Source organism: Theobroma cacao, chromosome 2 (assembly GCF_053813885.1).
Source record: "Theobroma cacao isolate CCN51 chromosome 2, ASM5381388v1, whole genome shotgun sequence".
Classification (NCBI taxonomy): domain Eukaryota; kingdom Viridiplantae; phylum Streptophyta; class Magnoliopsida; order Malvales; family Malvaceae; genus Theobroma; species Theobroma cacao.
The window spans coordinates 12,653,217-12,673,077 of record NC_142640.1 but is presented as its reverse complement, the minus strand read 5'-3'; the positions used below and the strand labels follow the sequence as shown (position 1 = coordinate 12,673,077).

Here is a 19,861-nt window from a genome sequence, read left to right as displayed (position 1 = left end):
CTTTACTTATTGGAACACACAGCAATGTAGCAACATTTGAGTCTGCATGTGCCCCTATGCCCTCAAACGCTACTAGTCCTGCAATTGCATTGGAAGAGAAAGTAGAAATTTTTCAGAAAACTTTGGTAAGATACGTGATGAAATACGTGGGGAAATATGTAAAGAAATTAAAAATGCAATGGCAGAAAGCATGAGTGACTTTATGGCACGTATGGAAAGCATGATCATGACTAATGCACTTTCAAAACAAGGAAATGCTTCACCTTCAAGCTAACATCTGGACAAGTAAGATCACATTTCATGATATGATGTCAATGTTTCACTGCTACACTTAGATACTTTTTAGTATAACTATTTAATAACAATTTTAGCTTTATAATCATATGTGTTGAACTTTTTTAGATATTGTGTGTTAGGGTAATTTTGAATTGTATGAATTTGACTTTGAATTCAGTTTTTAATGTGTGTTTCTTTCATATAATATTAAATTCAAATGTCGATGTGAATGGATATTTTATTATCAAAATGAAAATTGATATTTTTTGTTGGGAAAGCAATTTGCAGGTAATTTTTTTGGGAAATTAGTAATCTAGTAAAATAATTTCCGTTGGAAAAGCATTTTCAACGGAAAATTCCGTTGCAAATGCATTTTTGAATATAAAAGAATTCCGTTGGAAAAGCAATTCCAATGAAAATTTTTGTTAGCAATTTCCAACGGAATTCTGTTGGAAATGCTTTTCCAATGGAATTGTTTCCAATGGAAATCCAATCGGGTACCCTACACTGAGCTCATTTTTTCAACGAAATTTTTCGTTGGAAATTTTTAACAGATTTCCAACGGAAAGTATTACCGACGAGGCTTTTACCGATGAAATTTTTAACAAAAGTTTCCATTGAAAATAGGCATTTCCAACGGAATTTAGCCTTTTTCTAACGGAAAATTCTGTTGGAAAAGGCTGATTTTTTTTGTAGTGAATTGCTCTAGGACTACTGCACTATGTCAACTTCAATAAGATATTTGACTATCCTACAAGCCGAACTAGGTAAAGTGGTAAACATGAAAGTTGTATATCTTTCTCTTACCTTTTCAATGGTTTAAGAATCACTTCATTTAGAGCTCTATAAAGAAAGTTATGGCCAAAATATCAAAACATGTATATTAAAAGTTTACACTTCGAAATTGCTCTTCTTCTTTTACTAAGATTCTTTCTTTCAAACACCTACAAAAGTACAAGTAAATCAATAACAACCTATCTTAATCATATTAACACCAAATTAAGCATAAAATTAACCAAAATTAGATTGACTCACTTAAAATAACTAATTTAAAATAATTAAATAAAATTTACTAATTTCTATGCATTACTAAAAAAACCTAGCCAAATTATTATCAAAATTAAGCTCAAATAACTCTATATCATAGAGTTATCATACCTCCAAACTTAAGATTTTGCTAGTCCTCGAGCAAAATATAGAAAATAACCTAACTTACGAAAATCAAATTTAGTTAATGAAAAATAAATATAGTTATTACTACTACTACTACTACTACTAGAGATAGAGTGCATCAACTCAATGATTCTTTATAATTTCCTCAAAAGTATGTCTATCAATCATTAACCTCAAGAAAAATAAAAGTCTCATTCAGATTCATGTTTCAATTTTAATGCAACTCGAATGGATTTTCATGTGTGTGTGAATCTTTTACCAAGAATATCATGATATCCGCATGAGTTTATGTCAACACAAATTTCAAATTAGTACTAGATTTCCATAAGTTTACTTTTCATCTCTCTCTCCACTAATGTAGACCAATACAAAGTTATGGATGAATAGGACTTTATAAAGCTTGTAATGTATGGCTAAGGTCAAGGTATGATAAAGGATATTAATGTGGCTCAAATCACCCTAAGCACATAATTATTCTAGGACCTATATATAAAGCTCTATTTTCCTTCTCCTAGTACACCTTTTCTTCCATGTTTGAACTTTTCTTTCATCCAACACACTTTTTTTTATTTTACAATTTCACACCCCTAAACTTATTTTCTTTGTATTGTAGGTAGTGGGGTTATTTTTCATATTTTGAACTTTTTTTCTTTTTTTTTTCACATCAACATCACCTTTCCAACTTTTTCAACAGTAGCTCAATTTATATTTCTTAAAATAATATACATGCTTAGGAGTGAGGGTTGCAAAATTGAAAATTTAATTTTAAGGCTAAGCTCAATTATTATATAGTTAAACAAATAAAAGGGATATTAGGCTCAAAAAGGGTATACTAGGGATAAAAATTTAACAAGGTTGGCTTTTTAGGCTCAAACGGTCCAAAGATGGCCTAGATCATCTCCCTAACTAAGTATTGACTAGGATTTCACCTTGAGAGAAAATAAAGTAAATTCCAGAATTCATGACATAATCTAAAATTCTCATCAATATAAACCTTCTCTAAATATTCATAATAATTCAAAGAAAAAGATATAGTGCTCAAAATTATGAAAATCACATCCTAACAATGATACTTAACAAAAAATTTAGCATGAATCCAAACAAAATCCTTATTCACCAAAGGCTAAAAATTCAAGACAACTAGTTATTATCATTGGATAAAAAAATCATTGAAAAAATTGGCACAACTTTACTCTAGATTCCTAAAATTCAACAAAAATTAAATTCTTTTACCAACTAATCCTAAACTATTTATAAATCTAGATAAACATGCACATAAAATTAAATTTAAGACTTCCACAAAATATTCACCATCAGAAAAATAAATTCACCCCCCCCCCCCAAATTTAAAATAAACATTGTCCTCAATGGTAGAAAAAATAAAGGAAAAGTAAAGAATACTCCCCTGATGATTGGATGAATTTTTGTAGAAGCTCTAATCCTCCTCCTCCTTATTGTCATCTTTCTCATTCTCACTTTTTAGGAGGATTTTTTTTTACTACAAAAAGAAAATAAATAAAAGTTAATGTAGAAACATAAAAAAAATAACTAAAAAGAAAAGAGGAGTTTTATTGGGTATGGGTTCTCTCTCTCTCTTTTTTTTTTATAGGGGGCTGCCAAAACACGGGGTCGCGGTCTCCCATTGGTGGGACCCACGGCCCTCTTGGGGAATTGCTGCAAGGTCGCGACCTTGTTTGGGGGCTGCCACTGCCCGCGTTGGGGAGGCTTCATTAAGCCGCGACCTCCCTTTTGTGGAGCATCGGCTTAGCCCCTTCCCTAAATTTATTTTTTGAAATTTCTCTCTCTTCTTTTATTTTATTGTTTTGTTGTTTTTTTTTTTTTACATGTACTTGTAAGAATAAAATAGAGTGTTAATAATTTAAAAAAAAAAAAAGTAAGTTAGAGTGCTTGGGTTGCCTCCCAAGAAGCGTTTCTTTATAGTCACTAGCTTAACTTTAGTTGAGGTTTGAGTTTGCATGGAAAAAGCTTGAGATATGAAAGTAGCCTCCTCTTAAGATAAGGTTGTAGTGCCTTTATCTCAAGATTTGATGCTTGCTTAACCCAAGGTGGTGGAATAGGTTGATTTTTACCCGACTTCTCAAATTGAGTTCTTCTTGGATAATGCTATTTTGGTGTAGCCTTCAAAACATGTGTAACATTTGTGAGTTCTTCATTCTGGTCCTTTATTGTTGCATCGTTAACCAAACAAGCTTCAAGGAGTTTCTTTGAATTTTCCATATCAACAGCCTCTTTAGGTAACTTATCAAATGTATCTAGACAAATAATGGGAGGCACATATGGCTTGACTTGTGGTGATGTAGATATTTTCTCTTCTTGCTTAATTTCTTCATCTTGAACTTGATTGCTGAAAGTATTTCCTTGATCTCCTTTATCTCCATCATCTTGAAGTCTATTATTGATGGCATTAGCTAGTTGACCCATTTATGTCTCAAGATTTCAGATTGATTCTGCTTGACTTTGAATGATGACAGCAATCCTTTTCATGAAGGCATCTGTCTTTGTCATGAATTGTATGAACATATCCTTCATTGAAGGCTTTTTCTCTAGCATAGGAGCTCTAACTTGTGACTGAAAACCATTATGGAAAATAGGCTGTGATGAATATGTAGGACCATGATCATTAATCCATGAAAAATTTTCGTGATTCCATCCTGAATTGTAATTGTTGGAGTATGACTTATTTTGTTGCCCATCGAAGCTTTCATAAAATTGCATTGATTCATAATAGGTTGGACAACAATCAATTAAATGCCTATCTCCACAAAACTCGCATGTAACAAAAGAACTTTGAAAAGCATTATCACCCCAAGCTTTAATTTTTTGAGACAAAGCATATACTTGGTTAGCTAAAACACTGATTGCATCCAATGCATAATCAGTAGCAACCCTCCTACGCACAAATTGTTCAGATAGTCACAGATAGTTCATCACCTCAATCAAAAGTATCTGAAAATAAAAGAAAAGTTTGAAGTAAGATTAGGAATGCTCGGTATTAATATTAACAAGAATGAATTAAAAATCAATTCCCCGGCAACGACGTCAAAAACTTGTTGTTGATTTCTCACGTAAGTGCACGTATCGTTAACAAGTAATATAGTAATGAAGTAGAGTATCGTTCATATGGAGAATTGTTTAATTCCTACTTAAGGGCAGAGCTAACCCAATTTTATTGAGGGGGCCAAACATAGTTGAATAAAAGTCAATTTTAAAAAACTAATATGTTAAATTCAATCAACAATAAAAATATTGATAATAGAAATATGAAACTAAATATAAAACTATAATTTGTAAAATATAAATAGTTAAAAATAATATATAAAATTAATGATTATTTCTTATATAATCAGAATTATTTAAATATTATATATTCAAGATAATTTCATTTTAACTAAACATAAAACGTAAAACATATAAAAAAATATACTCAAGTTAATTTCCTTTTATATAATCAGGATTAATAAAAAAAATGATACGTTAATGAAATTTTAAGTAACAATATAACATTACAACTTATATTTGAGAACTATATAATAATTTATCAATTTTTAAAAATTAAAATCATAAAAAATAAAATTTATGTAACATAAAAAAGAAGAATATGGCAAGTAGAAAGTAGACACCACATATTACATAACAAAAAAGAAAAAAAAAGAATATGGTTAATGGTTTGTAGAAATTTAGAAAATAATATTTATAGAAACTTATAACATATGAACAAATAAAATAGAAATGAAAAAAATAAACAAATATAAATTAAAATAATAATATAAATTAAAAAAATGTAAAGTTGAGTGAGATAAGAGAAATCATTTTTTTATTTTTATTTATATTAATTATTAAATAAAACATTATTTTGAGGGAGTTAATAATAGAATATATAAAAATATTTAAAAAATTTTATATGATATGAAAAAATTTTTAAAAGTTTTGAGGGGGCTATGGCCCCCCCATCACATAAGGAGGCTCCGCCCCTGTTCCTACCATTAACTATTAAAATTATAATACCCTAATTTTATCCAAACAATTAAAATAAAAAAAATTAAAACTAATAAACTAAAACTAAAATTAAATATTAAATAAATCTCACTTAACTACCAGACTTAGGATTATAATATCCTTCAATATTTCATCTGATTATTGTCTCTCTCTCTTAAATCAGTTTAATTGATTAAATTCCCAACCTAGAGTCTTAAATTATTTACAAGTCTCTATCCAGTTTCTTATAAAAATACCTCTCTCAATTAATTTACTATATGTCTATGCAAATTAAATTGAAAAAAGATTCATTAAGTTTGTACTCTAGTCTTAGATACGTATGGCTTATAAGTGTATGTCTACCCTATATGCAAATCAAGCCACCTAATCAACTAAGTGTATTCAATCATACGCTATTTTATTCAAGATCTACCTAAATCTCCTTTATCAAGGTTTAACCTAGGTTTTCAATTCAATCTAATTGGTGATCAGGCAATTAGAAGTATCAAGAACAGAATAAAATAAACAACTTAAATCCATCAAACATAAGTAAAAGAGAGATAAATAATTCAGACTATATATTGAGTTCAATCATAATCTTAAATAAACAATTTAGTTCCTCATCAAGTCACACATCATCATCGAATAAAGTTTAAACAATAAAAACAAACTAAGAAAATAATAGAATAATCAAAAAGAATAAACTCAAGAATTATAATCTTAATCTTCTAAGTCTTCTTGAATCCTTCAAAATCTTCTCAGCTTCAATGACTTTGTGGCTCGACTCTCAGCTTTCAATCTGGTGTTTTCCTTTTTTTTCCCTCATCTTTTAAGTCCTCCGTAAGGTTGTTTTTATAGGCTTTAGTCAAGCCAAGTTGGGTTAAGAAAGAAATCAATTTTAGCTAGGATTTCCTTATCAGACTATGTAAGTTGCAGCTTTGCCAAATTAATTAACAGAAATCGTAATTGCTCTAGGACTATTGTACTATGTCAACTTTGATAAGATTTTTGACTATCCTATAAGATGAACTAGGTAAAGTAGTAAACATGAAAGTTGTAGATCTTTCTCTTAGCTTTCCAATGGTTCAAGAATCGTTTCATTTGGAGCTCTTTACAGAAAGTTATGGCTAAAATACCGAAACATGTTCATGGGAAGTCTACACCTCGAAGTTGCTCTCCTTCTTTTAGTAAAATTCTTCTTTCAAACACCTACAAAAGTACAAGTAAATCAATAACAACCTATCTTAATCATATTAACACCAAATTAAGTATAAAATTAACTAAAATTAGATTGACTCACCTAAAATAACTAATTTAAAATAATTAAATAAAACCTACTAATTTCTATGCATTACTACAAAAACCTAGCCAAATCATTATCAAAATTAAGCTCAAATAACTCTATATCATAGAGTTATCAAATATGAATTCTTCAAATCTTTATGCATAATGAGTTGCTCCCCCTTAGTCAATGCATTTAGTTTTCTTTAAAGATTTACAATAAAATATTTATAATATCCATAATAGCTAAACAAGATATACAATATCTATAGTAGCTAAGCAAGATAATTGAATATCCATAATAACTAGCACATAATATTCAACAAAACCATAACTAAGCATCACACACATAAATTAAACATGAAGTCTATTAAATTCTATTTAACTTAGTCTTCCTTCTCTCTTTTTTGGTCATCATTAAAAAAGATATTCAAAACTCCCCCTTAATGAGTGCATCTAGATTTTTCTTTAATCTTCAAATTAGACTTTAATGAGTAAGAATCATAAGCACTCATACACCTAAGTCATACAAGTTTATAGATATAATTCAATAACTTAAAGAGTCAAGCTTGTAACTATGTAAGAACAAATGTATGAGAGTTAAATCATTTCAAGAACTTATCAAGGATCACTGAAATAATGTTCAAGCAAATTTGCTCATTTTGTTATAATCAAAACTATAATAATTTTAAGCTAACATATAGATGAGGGTATCTTTTTTAAAAGAAAAAGCATACGGCAGTGTGGATTGGAGCTTTTTAGATTTTGCAATGTAAAAAATTGGGTTTAGTGAGAGATAGGGGAGATGGATTGATACTTTTATTTCCTCAGCAGTAGTGTCAGTGCTTGTTAATGGCTTCTTATCTAGGCTAATCAAAACGAGATAAAGACTTAGACAAGGGTGCCCGTTATCCCCTTTCTTGTTCAACATGGTCACTGAAGCTCTTAGTGTCCTCTTAAACAAGGCGGTGGCAATGGGTTTGTGCAATGGTATTGAGATTAGGAATAGTGCCCTTGTGGTTTCTCACCTGCAATATGCGAAAAACACTATGATCTTTTGTAAACCTGAGTTGGATATTGTCCTAAATATCAAAAAGATGTTAAGGTGTTTTCAGGGCTCAAAATTAACTTTCGCAAAAGCAGACTTTATGGCATAAAAAATGATGATGCGGTGGAGTCTTGGGCTAATAGAATCTCATGTTTAGTAGGTAAGCTTCCTATGACTTTTTTGGGGTTTCTCTTTGGTGCAAAATATCACCCGAAAAGTATGGCAGCCAATGGTAGAAAGGTTCAAGGCTAGACTTGTAGGTTGGAAATCTCAACTCTTATCATAGGTGAGAGAGTACTTGGATTAAATCGGTATTGGGTAGCCTTCCTGTTTATTTTATATCCTTATTTGAGATACCTAAAGGGGATAAGGAAGAGCTTGACAAGATTCAAAGAAAGTTTTTATGGAGTGGGTTGAAGGAAAGGCGGGATATTCATTGGGTCGATTAGGACTTTGTGTGCAACCTTAAAGATCGTGGGGAACTTGGTTTCTTCTATCTTCGACTGAAAAATTGTGCTTTACTAAATAAATGGGTGTGAAGATTTAGTTAGGAGAGAGAGTGCCTATGGCAAAATGTGATCGTGGCTCAAAATAAAGGAGATTCTCAAAGTCTCATTCCTTTGGATTTGGGGAGGGGTAAGACTTTCACTATGTGAAAAAATATTATTAGCCCACTGGCCATTTTAGGGAATCTATCTCTTGTTTTACATGCAGGTATAGGCTACTTGATCGAGAATGGTACTAGAATAAATATATGGGATGCTGAGTGGATAAAAGACATTATCCTTCGTACTGCCTTTCCTTGAATATTTGCGCTCGTGATCAAAAATCTGGTAAAGTTTCTAAGTTTGGATACTGGGACAATAAGGGGCTGGCAATGGAAGGTGGAACTTAGAAGAAGGCTTTTTGATTGGGAGAAAGATGCTTGGGCTTATTTCAAGGAATGCCATGATCACATCCACCTTGACTGGGAGATAAATGACAAGTTGATATGGAAATGTAACCTAAATGGTTGTTATTCTCCTAACTCTTTTTGCAGATCTGTATTACAAAACAATGACACAAATAGGGAGCTATGGAAGAATGTCTAGGCAGGATTGGCTCCCCCAAAGGTGGAGATTTTTTTTGGCAAGTGATGAAGGGTAAAGTGGTAGTCAAGGAAGAGCTTGTCAAGAGAAATTTGATGCAAAGGGAGGCTGGCCTGTGCACATTATGCAACAAGGAAACTGAGTCGGTTGGGCATTTCTTTTTTCATGCTTAGAATCATGGAAGGTGTGGAGCTCATGGTTAGGAGGATGGGGAATTTATGGGTGCATGCCAACGGACCCCCCTCTCTCTTATTTGCATGGAATATCTACTGTGCTGAAGTGAATAGAAGGAAAGTGTGGAGAATGTCACTCTCGACTGTAATATGGTTTATTTGGCTCTGCAGGAACAAAATAGGCTTCGAAGGAAAGCACTGAGACATGCTTAAGGTGTTGGATATTGTTAGAATAAGAGTGGCATGGTGGGCTAAGTCCAAATGGCCTAGTGAGAATGCTGCAATCATTGATATCGTTAATTATCCTTCACTAACAAGAGTTGCAGTTCTTTTGAAACCACCTAAACCTGTGGCTAGATGGGAATGTCCGCCCGTTGGGTCGTTCAAGTTCAACACAGATGGGGTTGCTAGAGGCTGCCTAAGTAACCTAGGTATTGGGGGAATCGTGAGAGATGAGAAAGGGGTTGTCAAAGTGGTTTTCTCTAAAAAGGCGGGATGGGGAGATACTAATTTGGTGGAGGTTCTTGTGATAAGAAAGGCTATGGTGATTTTCGCAGCATCATCTTGGGTATCTAGGGGTGGTATTATTAAAAGGGTTCAACTCAAAAAACGCTGTTACTTGGGTTGAAAAGCCTGACTCATCTCCTTGGAAACTGAAACAATTGATATTACAGATTAAAGCTCTTAAAGAAAAGGTGGGTGGATGGCAGATAAGGCACATTCCAAGATCAGGTAACGAAAAGGCAGATTATTATCCTAAAATGGGAGTGGATAGAACAAATGACTTGTTATGTGTTTATCCGTGACTGTGTGGTTATGAAAGTGTGTACAGGGGAAACACCCTCCCGGTGAATTACTTCCTGTGGTGTGAAAGTTTGGAAAAATGATGCTACTCCCTCGGGGGATAAGTTATTTTACATGGTATGGGTTCTCCAATGCCAGAGGGAGTTTTGTTCTTGTCCTGGTGCCAACTGGACGCGGCGAAAAGTACAAGGAGATGTAAGAAAGGAAAACTACCCAAGAAGTTATGTTTGCTTTTCTTACTTGTTCTGCACTTTGAGAGACGCCATGCTAGATTCTTGGCCGAGTTTTTGTTGTGTAATGTTTATTCCTATGTGTACATGGCCTCCAAGATTAGAGAGTTTTTGTTGCAGGGGATGTACAGTTCACAAGATATTGACTCGGCGGTGTTTTTGTAAGCCAGTCAATCGACAGTATTCTGATTGCTATATCTCGGTTGAATATTGTCCTTTTGTATGTAAAAGAGTTCTTCTTTTGCCATAAATCAAAGTTAACTTTCAAAAAAAAAATTATCTTTAATGTTTATAATAGTAAACATTTGACAAGGACAAACATTTGTAGCCACTTGAGACTTTTAATTAATTCAAATCAACCACGACTGGAAAATATCGTGGTTTTTTAAACCACATATAAAGCAAAGAATGCACACATTAACCACCAAAAATTAAAATTCTTGTAGTGTATTTTCATGATTTTTAGATACTTTACGATGTATAATATTCACAAGTAGTCATTGGTAATCGGAAAGCTTGTTTGTTTGAAGATAAAACTTTGTTTTGAAAAATGTTTAATTTAAGTTACTAATTAATTATTATTGTAGGAACTTCATTGTTGTTAGTAATTATTTTTGGCACATCTTCATCATTGTTAATTTGTAATTCAAAAAAAAATTACTATTTAGTGTTAAGGTTTTGAGTTGAAATGCGTTTTAAGTTTCAAGGCAAATGTTTTCATTTTGAAGTCCTAGAATTTACATCAATTCAAGCCATTGCGCAGAATATTAATTCTAGAGAGTTGTGCCTACTATATTCTCCAGATAAGACCTAGCTGTAAGAGTCAGAAATCATAATAATATTCCCGCAAAAAAGAAAAAAAGATAGCCAAGTTGTTATTTACTTTAATTAATATATTACATCGTGGCACAGGTCTGGCAAAGTAGGCGTCATGCTTATTCGTGTACAGAACGAATCGAGATAATTAAAATAAGAGCAAATACAAAATTAAACAAGCAAACAAATTGAGACAAGTAAAGCTTTGGAAGAGTCTACAAAGGCATGTGTTTGACCAACCAAACTTATTTCTGATAACCTAAGCCCTTGTCCTTTATTTAGTAGCCATCTCATCGGGTTTTATGCGGGAACTTTCTGGCTAAAATAACGTTTGACCACCCGAGAGTCCAATACCTTGAAAGCTTCCTCCAGTTTGATGCATCGAGGTGTTTTGTATTGGCTAACAGAAGACCCTTTCGATATGTAAAAGTCCATGAGCGCATCAAATGTTCCCTGCTCTACCATCCTTATCTCTAACGGCCCGACTGTGTTACCCTTCCTGCAGTTTTTATACAGATAATTGAATGATTCTTCCACAGTGGAACAACATTGCTCTATTATCTTGGGATTGAACTCCGGCAGGTCACTACTTGCATCCATGTTTAGCTCCCAGAACAATACGTAGTGCCCTGGTACTGTTGAAACATCAGCATAGCTGCTATAGTCCGTCAAGACTAAGCCAAACGGCTCCAGGAGGAGCTTGGCCTTTGTCATGGCCTCTAACAGTTCGTCTTCACTGGTTTTCTCAACATCTACGCTTAAAACTACGTCTTGGCGTCGCACGAACTGAAACTGAGGGGCGTTGTTATGGAAGCCAGTTACCATGAGAACATCTCCAACTTTATATCTATATAGACCTGAAAAATAATTTTAAAAAAATATATGATTGAGAATATGTACACTGAAAAAAGGAAGTATGTAATGAGACAATAATTAGCTACCTTTAAAAAATACAACGCTTTAAAAAAAAAAGTACTTTTCAAACATATTATTTTATTTTTCTTTTCTTTTCTTTTCTTTTATCACTTTAAAGTCCGGTGGATTAAGACATCATGTTAACAATAAAAATTTTATATAACTTTTAGGTGATTAATTCATATAATTTCAGATTTTTAATTTGATAAATGAAATAAAAAGTTGTTACACTATGAGACAAACACCTTAATATTTTCTAGTTGACTTTCAAATTGCCAAAAGCAAAGTAGATAAAGTTAGAATATAGAAAACTTGTTATACAAGTATGGCATGAGGAAATTGGTTGAAGCCTATGCCGATTTCTTATGCGACTTGTCTTTAGGATTGAAAGTCGTGGCACGTATTTCAAATTTGAAGAGGAAGAACAAGTTACCTGTACAAGTTGTGATAACAAGTTCATAACATTGACCAAGCACCACATTCACGAGTTCAACGGGTTCAATTTCTTCCTTCTTGGTCTGTTTTTCTGTCAAATCGTTGTCAGATTTAACATCGGAGTGGACCTCTTTGGTTTCTTCTTCATTGTAATCCTTTACGGGGAGGAACTCAAAGTATGCCACATCGGGAACAAGGGTGTAAGACACATCACAAGGCTTGCTAAAAGGTTTAAGATTGATCCCCAAGAAACTCTCAGAAGAAGCATATGGCATTGAAACAACAGGTATTCCACCACAGTAGAATTCAAGTATCGGAAGATATTGGGCCATAGAACCTGTAGCAATAACATCAATGTACTTTGCTTTGGGCCAAAGTTTCTTAATTATCCCTTCCCATGATTTACTGTTACATGCAGCTTCAATTAAATCAGCTTGTTCTGGATTAGGTCCAGTGAGCATTAGTGACAAAGCATTTTTGCAGCCAGTGTCAGTAATCCAATCACTAAGACGACCTGTTCTTATGTTAGAGCATAACTCTCTCCAATAATCTTCTAAGAATCTGATAGCCCGAAAAAGAACAGAAGCGAAAACTGCACCAATGTTTACAACCTCATCCCGTTGTAATAGACCACAAAGAAATTGGCAATATAGGCTCTGCTTGCTGTCTAAGCACAAGATTGTCGACATAGGGCTAGTATAAAGACTGGACTCATACTTTTCAAAATTTTTGCTCTTGTGGTAGCTTGTTAGGATAGGTCTTGCTGGCAAGCCTGATGGAACATAAATATCTGGTCTGACGAACAACAGTTGCATCTGTTTCCCTTCCTCCAGCAAGCCATCCACAAACCTGTAAATGTTAATAAGTAGAGCTATTTGTTTAACTGGCTTGTTCTTTTATTATATATTAAAAGTAGGCCTGCAAGCTAACAAAGAAAGATTGGAGCTTAATCAGGTACTTACTTGTTTGCCGCAGACATAGCAAGGCTTCTGCAGTATGTTAACTGGTCCAACTGCTTATTTGTCAGAGGCATCATCTTTGCCTGTCCTCTTGAGGTGCCAGAGCTGGATCAAATGAAGTAGTTGATTCACTTTGATGAAGAACTTAGACAAATATATTGCACTAGCTAGTTGAAATTTGAAAACAGCAGGAAATAAGAATAAATAAACTTGTACCTTAGGGTAATGGCAGTCACGGGTTCAGCTAAAAGGATGTCTGCGGGCTCTCCATTGACAACAATTCGCTCTATATAAGGTTTTATGCCATCGTAAGTCGTAATGGGAACTTTCTTCTTAAAAAGTTCCTTATCTGCCTGGCCGTCGAGGAACCTCTTGAGATACTCAGTACCTGCATTTTGCTTTAGTATCTCCTCCAACACCTTTTGCTGAAATTGATCAGCATTTATCGTCAGATCCTCCAAAACCTTCCAGCCTTCTTGAATGCTGACCTTTGGTTCCATGATCAAGATTGTGTTTGATCAGAGAACAAGCTAAGGCCTTGCAGGCTAGCTGTAAACTGATGACCTGCAGTTCAAAGCACAAGAAGGCAATGCCTTCTCTTGGAAAGTTGGATTGGTTTTATAGACTGTATCTTCCGTTTGGTACAACATTTCAACAGTATTATTACACGCTATTAATTAATGCATATTGTCGTATGCAAATTAAATCAAATATTCCAGAGGCATATAACAACCATGTTACCCGTGTCAATTAATCTTAATTTTTTATTAATGCATATTGTCGTATGCAAATTAAATCAAATATTCCAGAGGAATATAACAACCATGTTACCCGTGTCAATTAATCTTAATTTTTTATTATTTTCGACAGAATCGGGACTTGAGAATAACCTGTAACCCGTCTCATCAGCCAATTGACTCTCAGGTTTTTTGTTTACCTAACTTTGAACGGGGCTGTACAGGCATTTTTCTTTTTCAATTATATCTCAAATTTCTATATCGACTGTCATTTAATAGACACTGGTATTGATTTCTTTTTTTATTATTATTTTTTAATTTTGGCTGATCTCGCAACAAACTTACTTATTTCACGGCACGCACCCCATGAGACACTCGTTTTCCTTTCTCGACCGCATGTGAGATGTGACCCCATTTTTTGTATCTATCCCCATTTTTTATTCTCAATTTTCCACGAGACTTCTATTTGTTTAGTGTTTAGATGCAGAGCGTTTTTTCCTTCTAGATGACAAGAATAAAATCACATGTTATTCTTATTCGAAATGTTAATCATTGCATATTGATAATGCTTACCAGACAAAGCACTTTATATTGTCACTTCTTAAATTCGATAAAAACAATAAATTAAAAAAGGAATTTTTAAAAATATTTTTCACCAACGCCTATGAAAGCTCTTAACCAAATCCTTAGTCATTCATATTAAATCTCAATTTTAACCATAGATTTTGGTCTTCTTGATTACCAATCCTATAGGGCATCGAATACCTAAGGTTTTCCTCTTCAAACTCCTATAATTTAGAACAATATTGAATATGATACATGTATGAAAAAAATTCAATGTAATATCAAAACTTTTATGTCATTTATTAATGTGACTCAACATCTAACTCCGTTAAATTATTTTTTTTTTATGATGCTCATAAAGATTGTTTTTCTCAATTGAGTTGAAAACAAGGGAAACCAATCAAAATGCACCAAATGATCAAATAAATGTTATGATTTTTTTTTTTTTTTTTTGCAAATGTATAACTCCTTTAAAAGTAAAAATTTGATGACATTCATAAAGAATGTTTTTCTCAATTAAGGTGAAAACAAGTGAAACCAATCAAAATGCACAAACGACCAAATAAATGTTATGATTTTTTTTGAAAAGCCATATAAATGTTATGTTACTTTTTAATCCATGACTGTCCCTGAAATGTAGCATAGAACGTTATTTGCTAAAAAAAATTTTTTTTATAAATTTAAAAAACAAAAACTTGAAAAAAAATTATTTTTTAAAAATAAAAAACAATTTTTGCCTTTTCTTCTCTTCCTTCTCCTTTTCGTCTCTCTCCTGATCTCCTTGTTTTCGACTAAATTCAACTTTTAACCAACCAAATATGGCCAATTGACGTTAGATCTAGCATATGCATAACCAAAACGACCTCTAAATAAGCTTAGATTTGCCTCAAACATGTGGTAAATTCGTCTAGTTTTAGTTCGATTCTAGCCTCTTTTGAGACCGTTTTGGTCATACATACTTCACTATTAGTACGAGGGATTACAAGAGAATGTTGGTGCAAATGAGGTTTAGATAGAATTCAAGAAATCTGAAAATTGACTTTAATGCGAACTTTTCAAGAAACGCTATATTTAAGACTTATTTCGCTCTCACCACTTGGTATGTAAAAGAGAAATTATGTAAATATCCTTAGAGATACAATCAAGCTAACGTCTAACTTTGTCTTTGCACTTTATGAGAGTAGACCTCAAGATACACTCGAGGGTTTGCAAAGTTGTTCAACTTTAGAGCATGCATTCTACAGCAAGTAGATTATAAGGAATTTAGATTCTTTTGATAGATTATAAGGAATTTAGTTTATTTTCAGAACGTAACACTTTTATTGCTCTTGATTTTTCTGTTCTTATCTTATTTATTTTTGGTGTGTCAAAATGGTTGGAGTAAGTCTTTTATATAGGCTTGTTAATGCTATTTCTCAAGGAAACAATCCTTTCATCAAGACACCTTTTTGTTTAAAATACATCTTTGCATTAAGATGCAACCCTTGGATAAATGGATGTTTCAATAATTACTTTTTGAAATTACAATCATTAATTCATAAGGCACAACTTTTAAGCTACAATATGAAAAGATAACTTTTTATTTCACGTTATGAAAAGATAACTATTCATTCCATAAGATATAATTTTTGATTTATGTTATTTTTCCAATTGTCTTATAACCTTTGAATTTAAAGGTGTTTTTTCAATATGTCATTTTACCAAGAGATATAACCATTCAAATGAAAATCTCATCTATAATCTAATAGTCACACTATGTCACTCTTTATTACATAACCTTTGAGTTAAGATAGCTTTTCATTATGTGACATAACCTTTTATTTTGAAAATACACCAACAATCTCCCACCATTTTCAAAATTTTCAAATACCAATAACTTTAGGAATCTTGTGCATAAATGAAGGTATCCCGTAGATTTGAACCTTCACTTAGTAAGTAGGGTTGATTTTAGTTTGAATTGAATGGTTGACTAAACATTGAACCATCGATTTTTTATTTATTTAGTTAGGCCATTGAACAAACACAAGTTTCTTTGCTCCCTTTGTATCTAGTTTTGCCAACACATTTTATGACCTTGTGTTTTGCATCCATTCATAAGTGTTGTTAGAGTCAAGCCTTTAACTCCTAAAAACGGCCACACTTCCACTCACATTGGTAACCCCCATTGGAAGTATCCCGTAATTATAGTACTTTAACATATACATGTTATGGGTCTATTAAGAACTTTTGTTCAACCTTTCCTTACACATTACGAGTAACAAGCACTATACACATTATGATGAAAAATATAAATTGGTGTTTGCAATCACCATGTGGTAGAATGGTCAATACCCAAGACTTACAAGTCGACCGTAAGCATCGAGGTGAGCGCCTATCATTGGAGATTTAGTTGATAGGTTTAAGACGCATCCATCTTGAGGTTTTTATTACCAAGTCTCTTTTTTTAGATCTTTGGTAAACTAATCTGCTAAATTTTCACAAGACCTCACATAATTTATTGTGACTATACGATCACTAATTCTTAGTCTATAATGCTATATATGTCAAAGTCCAATATATCGACTCTTTCTATTGTATGCTTGATTATATGCCTTTGATACCATTGACTTTATTGTCGCAATGTATCAAGATTGATGCCTTTGGTTTAAGCCACAACAGAATTTCATAGAGTAAATCTCTCAACTATTTTGTTTCTTATGTGGCAGATGTTAAAGCTATAAATTCAGCTGTCATGGTGGAGTCTACTTAACAAGATTGTTTCTTAGAACTTAAAGAAACAACATCTTACCAATTGTAAAAATCCAACTTGTCGTAAAGGTATAATCTATTCTATTTGAGTTTTAACTAGCATATTTATACCTTTCTAAAATTGAAGGAAAACCTAAATAATAAATGCCATAATTCATTGCTTTAAGTACCCTAAAACTCTATGAACAACATACTAATGTTCTTTACTTGGATTACTTGTAAATCGACTTAACATGCTAACCACAAATGCAATATCCAACCTTGTACACATCATTGCATGCATTAGGCATCCAATTATCTTTACATATTCATTTTGTGCTATTGGCTTTTCTTTATTGGGTACTAGCTTTATATTAGAAGCATAAGACGTAAACATTGGTGTACAATCTAACTTACCATACTTCATTACAATCTTTTAAATGTAATAAGATGGGGACAATGTTAAATCATTATTCTCTCTCATTATTCTTATATAAAAAATAACATCTACCACACCCATATCTTCCATGTCAAATTCTTTGACAAAAACCTTTTTGTGTCTTCCACTTGTTCTAAATTTGGTACCAAGGTTAACATTCCATCCACATATACATAAACAATGACACTTAGAACTTACTATAAACACATTTGTCAAATTGATTAATCTTGTAGCCATTAGCTAGCATAACTTTATCAAACTTTGATGCCATTGTTTAAGTGCTTGTTCTAATCCATTCAAAAACTTTACAAACCTTACACGCATTCTTTTCTTTCTCAATTAACACCATTGTACCTTAATGTACAATCGGAATGTCAAATTAACACATCAAAGTATATGTTCACATAAGCACCATTGTACTTTTATTGTACAGTAGGAATGCCATGTTAAAGATATTGAATATCTATATTACACCATTATGCCTTCGATGATAAAATAAGAATGCACTATATACTAAAATGTTAAATTTACCTATTGACAACATTATACTTTAATATATAATAGCAATGCCACATGCACACACCTTGTGTCTTCCATCACATGGACCTTCATCAACTCAAGATGATTTACTTTAGGATCTTTATCCTTCTCATCTTATTTGCAGCTTCATCTTGGTTGCAATAATATTCTTTTATTTACATATGATTACCAAGATCCTCAATAGACATCTTTTCTTTTTTATGTTTCAGAGTTTTCTTAGTGTCTTTCCATGATGGGAGAAGTATATCAATTTTAAAATATACAAAAATAACCTTATCCATATCAAGATCATCTATAAATATAACAAAATCCTTTTTTCCAACCAATATACATTGTCCATACATATCAAATACAATATCATGCATATCAAGTAAGGAAAAAAAACTTATCTTGTAATATGATGAGGAAGCATTTTGTCACTTTCCTTATCACCATCAAATAGGTCCATTTTTTGCCAACGAATAAAGTTTCCTCCTTCAAAACGATTTAACTTGATGATGTTGGTATATCATTTTTAGGGGAGCCATTGAATTCCAACACCATGAAAAATAAATCTTAAAATTATTACTGCAAATAAGGTTGAGATGGAATTCAAGGACCTTGCAAAATTGACTTTAAGGCAAGCGTTTCAATAAACGCTATCTTTAAGACTTATTTCACCCTTTTCACTTGGTATGCTAAAGGGGTATTATGTGAATAGCTTCAAAAATACAATGAAGCCAATGTCTAACTTTGTCTTTGCACTTTACAAGAGAAAATTGTTAGATACATTTGAGGGTTTGCAAAGTTATTCGGCCTTAGAACTTTTTTTCTATAGCAAATAGATTATAAGGAATTTGAATTCCTTTGATAGATAATGAGAATTCAAGTATTTATATTTATTTTCAGAACATAACACTTTTATTGTCCTTGATATTTCTATTTTTGTCTTATTTATTTTTGGTGTGTCAAAATTATTGGTAGTAAGTCCTTTATATAAGCTTGCAAGTGTCTTTTCTCAAGAATACAACCCTTTCATCAAGATATCTTTTTATTTAAAAGATATATTTGCATTAAGACATAACCCTTGGATGAAGAGATATTTCAATAATTATCTTTTGAAATTACAACCATTCATTCATAAAACACAACTTGTAAGCTACAATGTTAAAAAATAACTTTTCATATCACCTTATGAAAGGATAATCATTCATTTCATAAGACATAACTTTTAATTTGTGGTGTTTTTTCAATTGTCTCATAAACTTTAGATTTAGAGATATTTTTTCGATATATTACTTTACCAAGAGAAATAACCATTTACATTAGAAACCTATCTACAATCCAATAATCATACTATTGTCACTATTTGTAACATAACTTTTGAATTAAGATAATTTTTTATTATGTGACATAATTTTTTATTTTGAAAATACACCAATAAAGAAGAATGAGAAAAAACAAAAGAAAATGAAAACGAAAATATTATTTTTTTTATCTTAAAACCTATCATTTTTAAATTTTTTAAAAAATAAAAATTAATTTTTTTCTCTTTTACCACATACTTAATCCAATAATTTTATCACACATGTGTGCTAACTGACAGCCACTTGTACCCCTTGAAATGATACATTAGGACATGGTACACTCATAGTATTTTGACGTGTTAAGAGTCACATGG

The 19,861-nt window shown here is 32.2% G+C and overlaps 1 protein-coding gene across 1 annotated transcript; it reads right to left on the bottom strand.

The window, feature by feature from the left end:
• Window positions 1–10,923: 10,923 nt before the first annotated feature.
• On the bottom strand, window positions 10,924–13,784 carry LOC18608814 (indole-3-acetic acid-amido synthetase GH3.17-like). Its single transcript, XM_018116595.2, has 4 exons — window positions 13,411–13,784; window positions 13,198–13,299; window positions 12,234–13,084; window positions 10,924–11,742 (listed from the first exon to the last, which is right to left on the bottom strand). Exons 1-4 carry the CDS (start codon window positions 13,692–13,694, stop codon window positions 11,186–11,188), a joined length of 1,794 nt encoding a protein of 597 aa, XP_017972084.1. The 5' UTR covers window positions 13,695–13,784; the 3' UTR covers window positions 10,924–11,185.
• Between the last annotated feature and the right edge of the window lie 6,077 nt (window positions 13,785–19,861).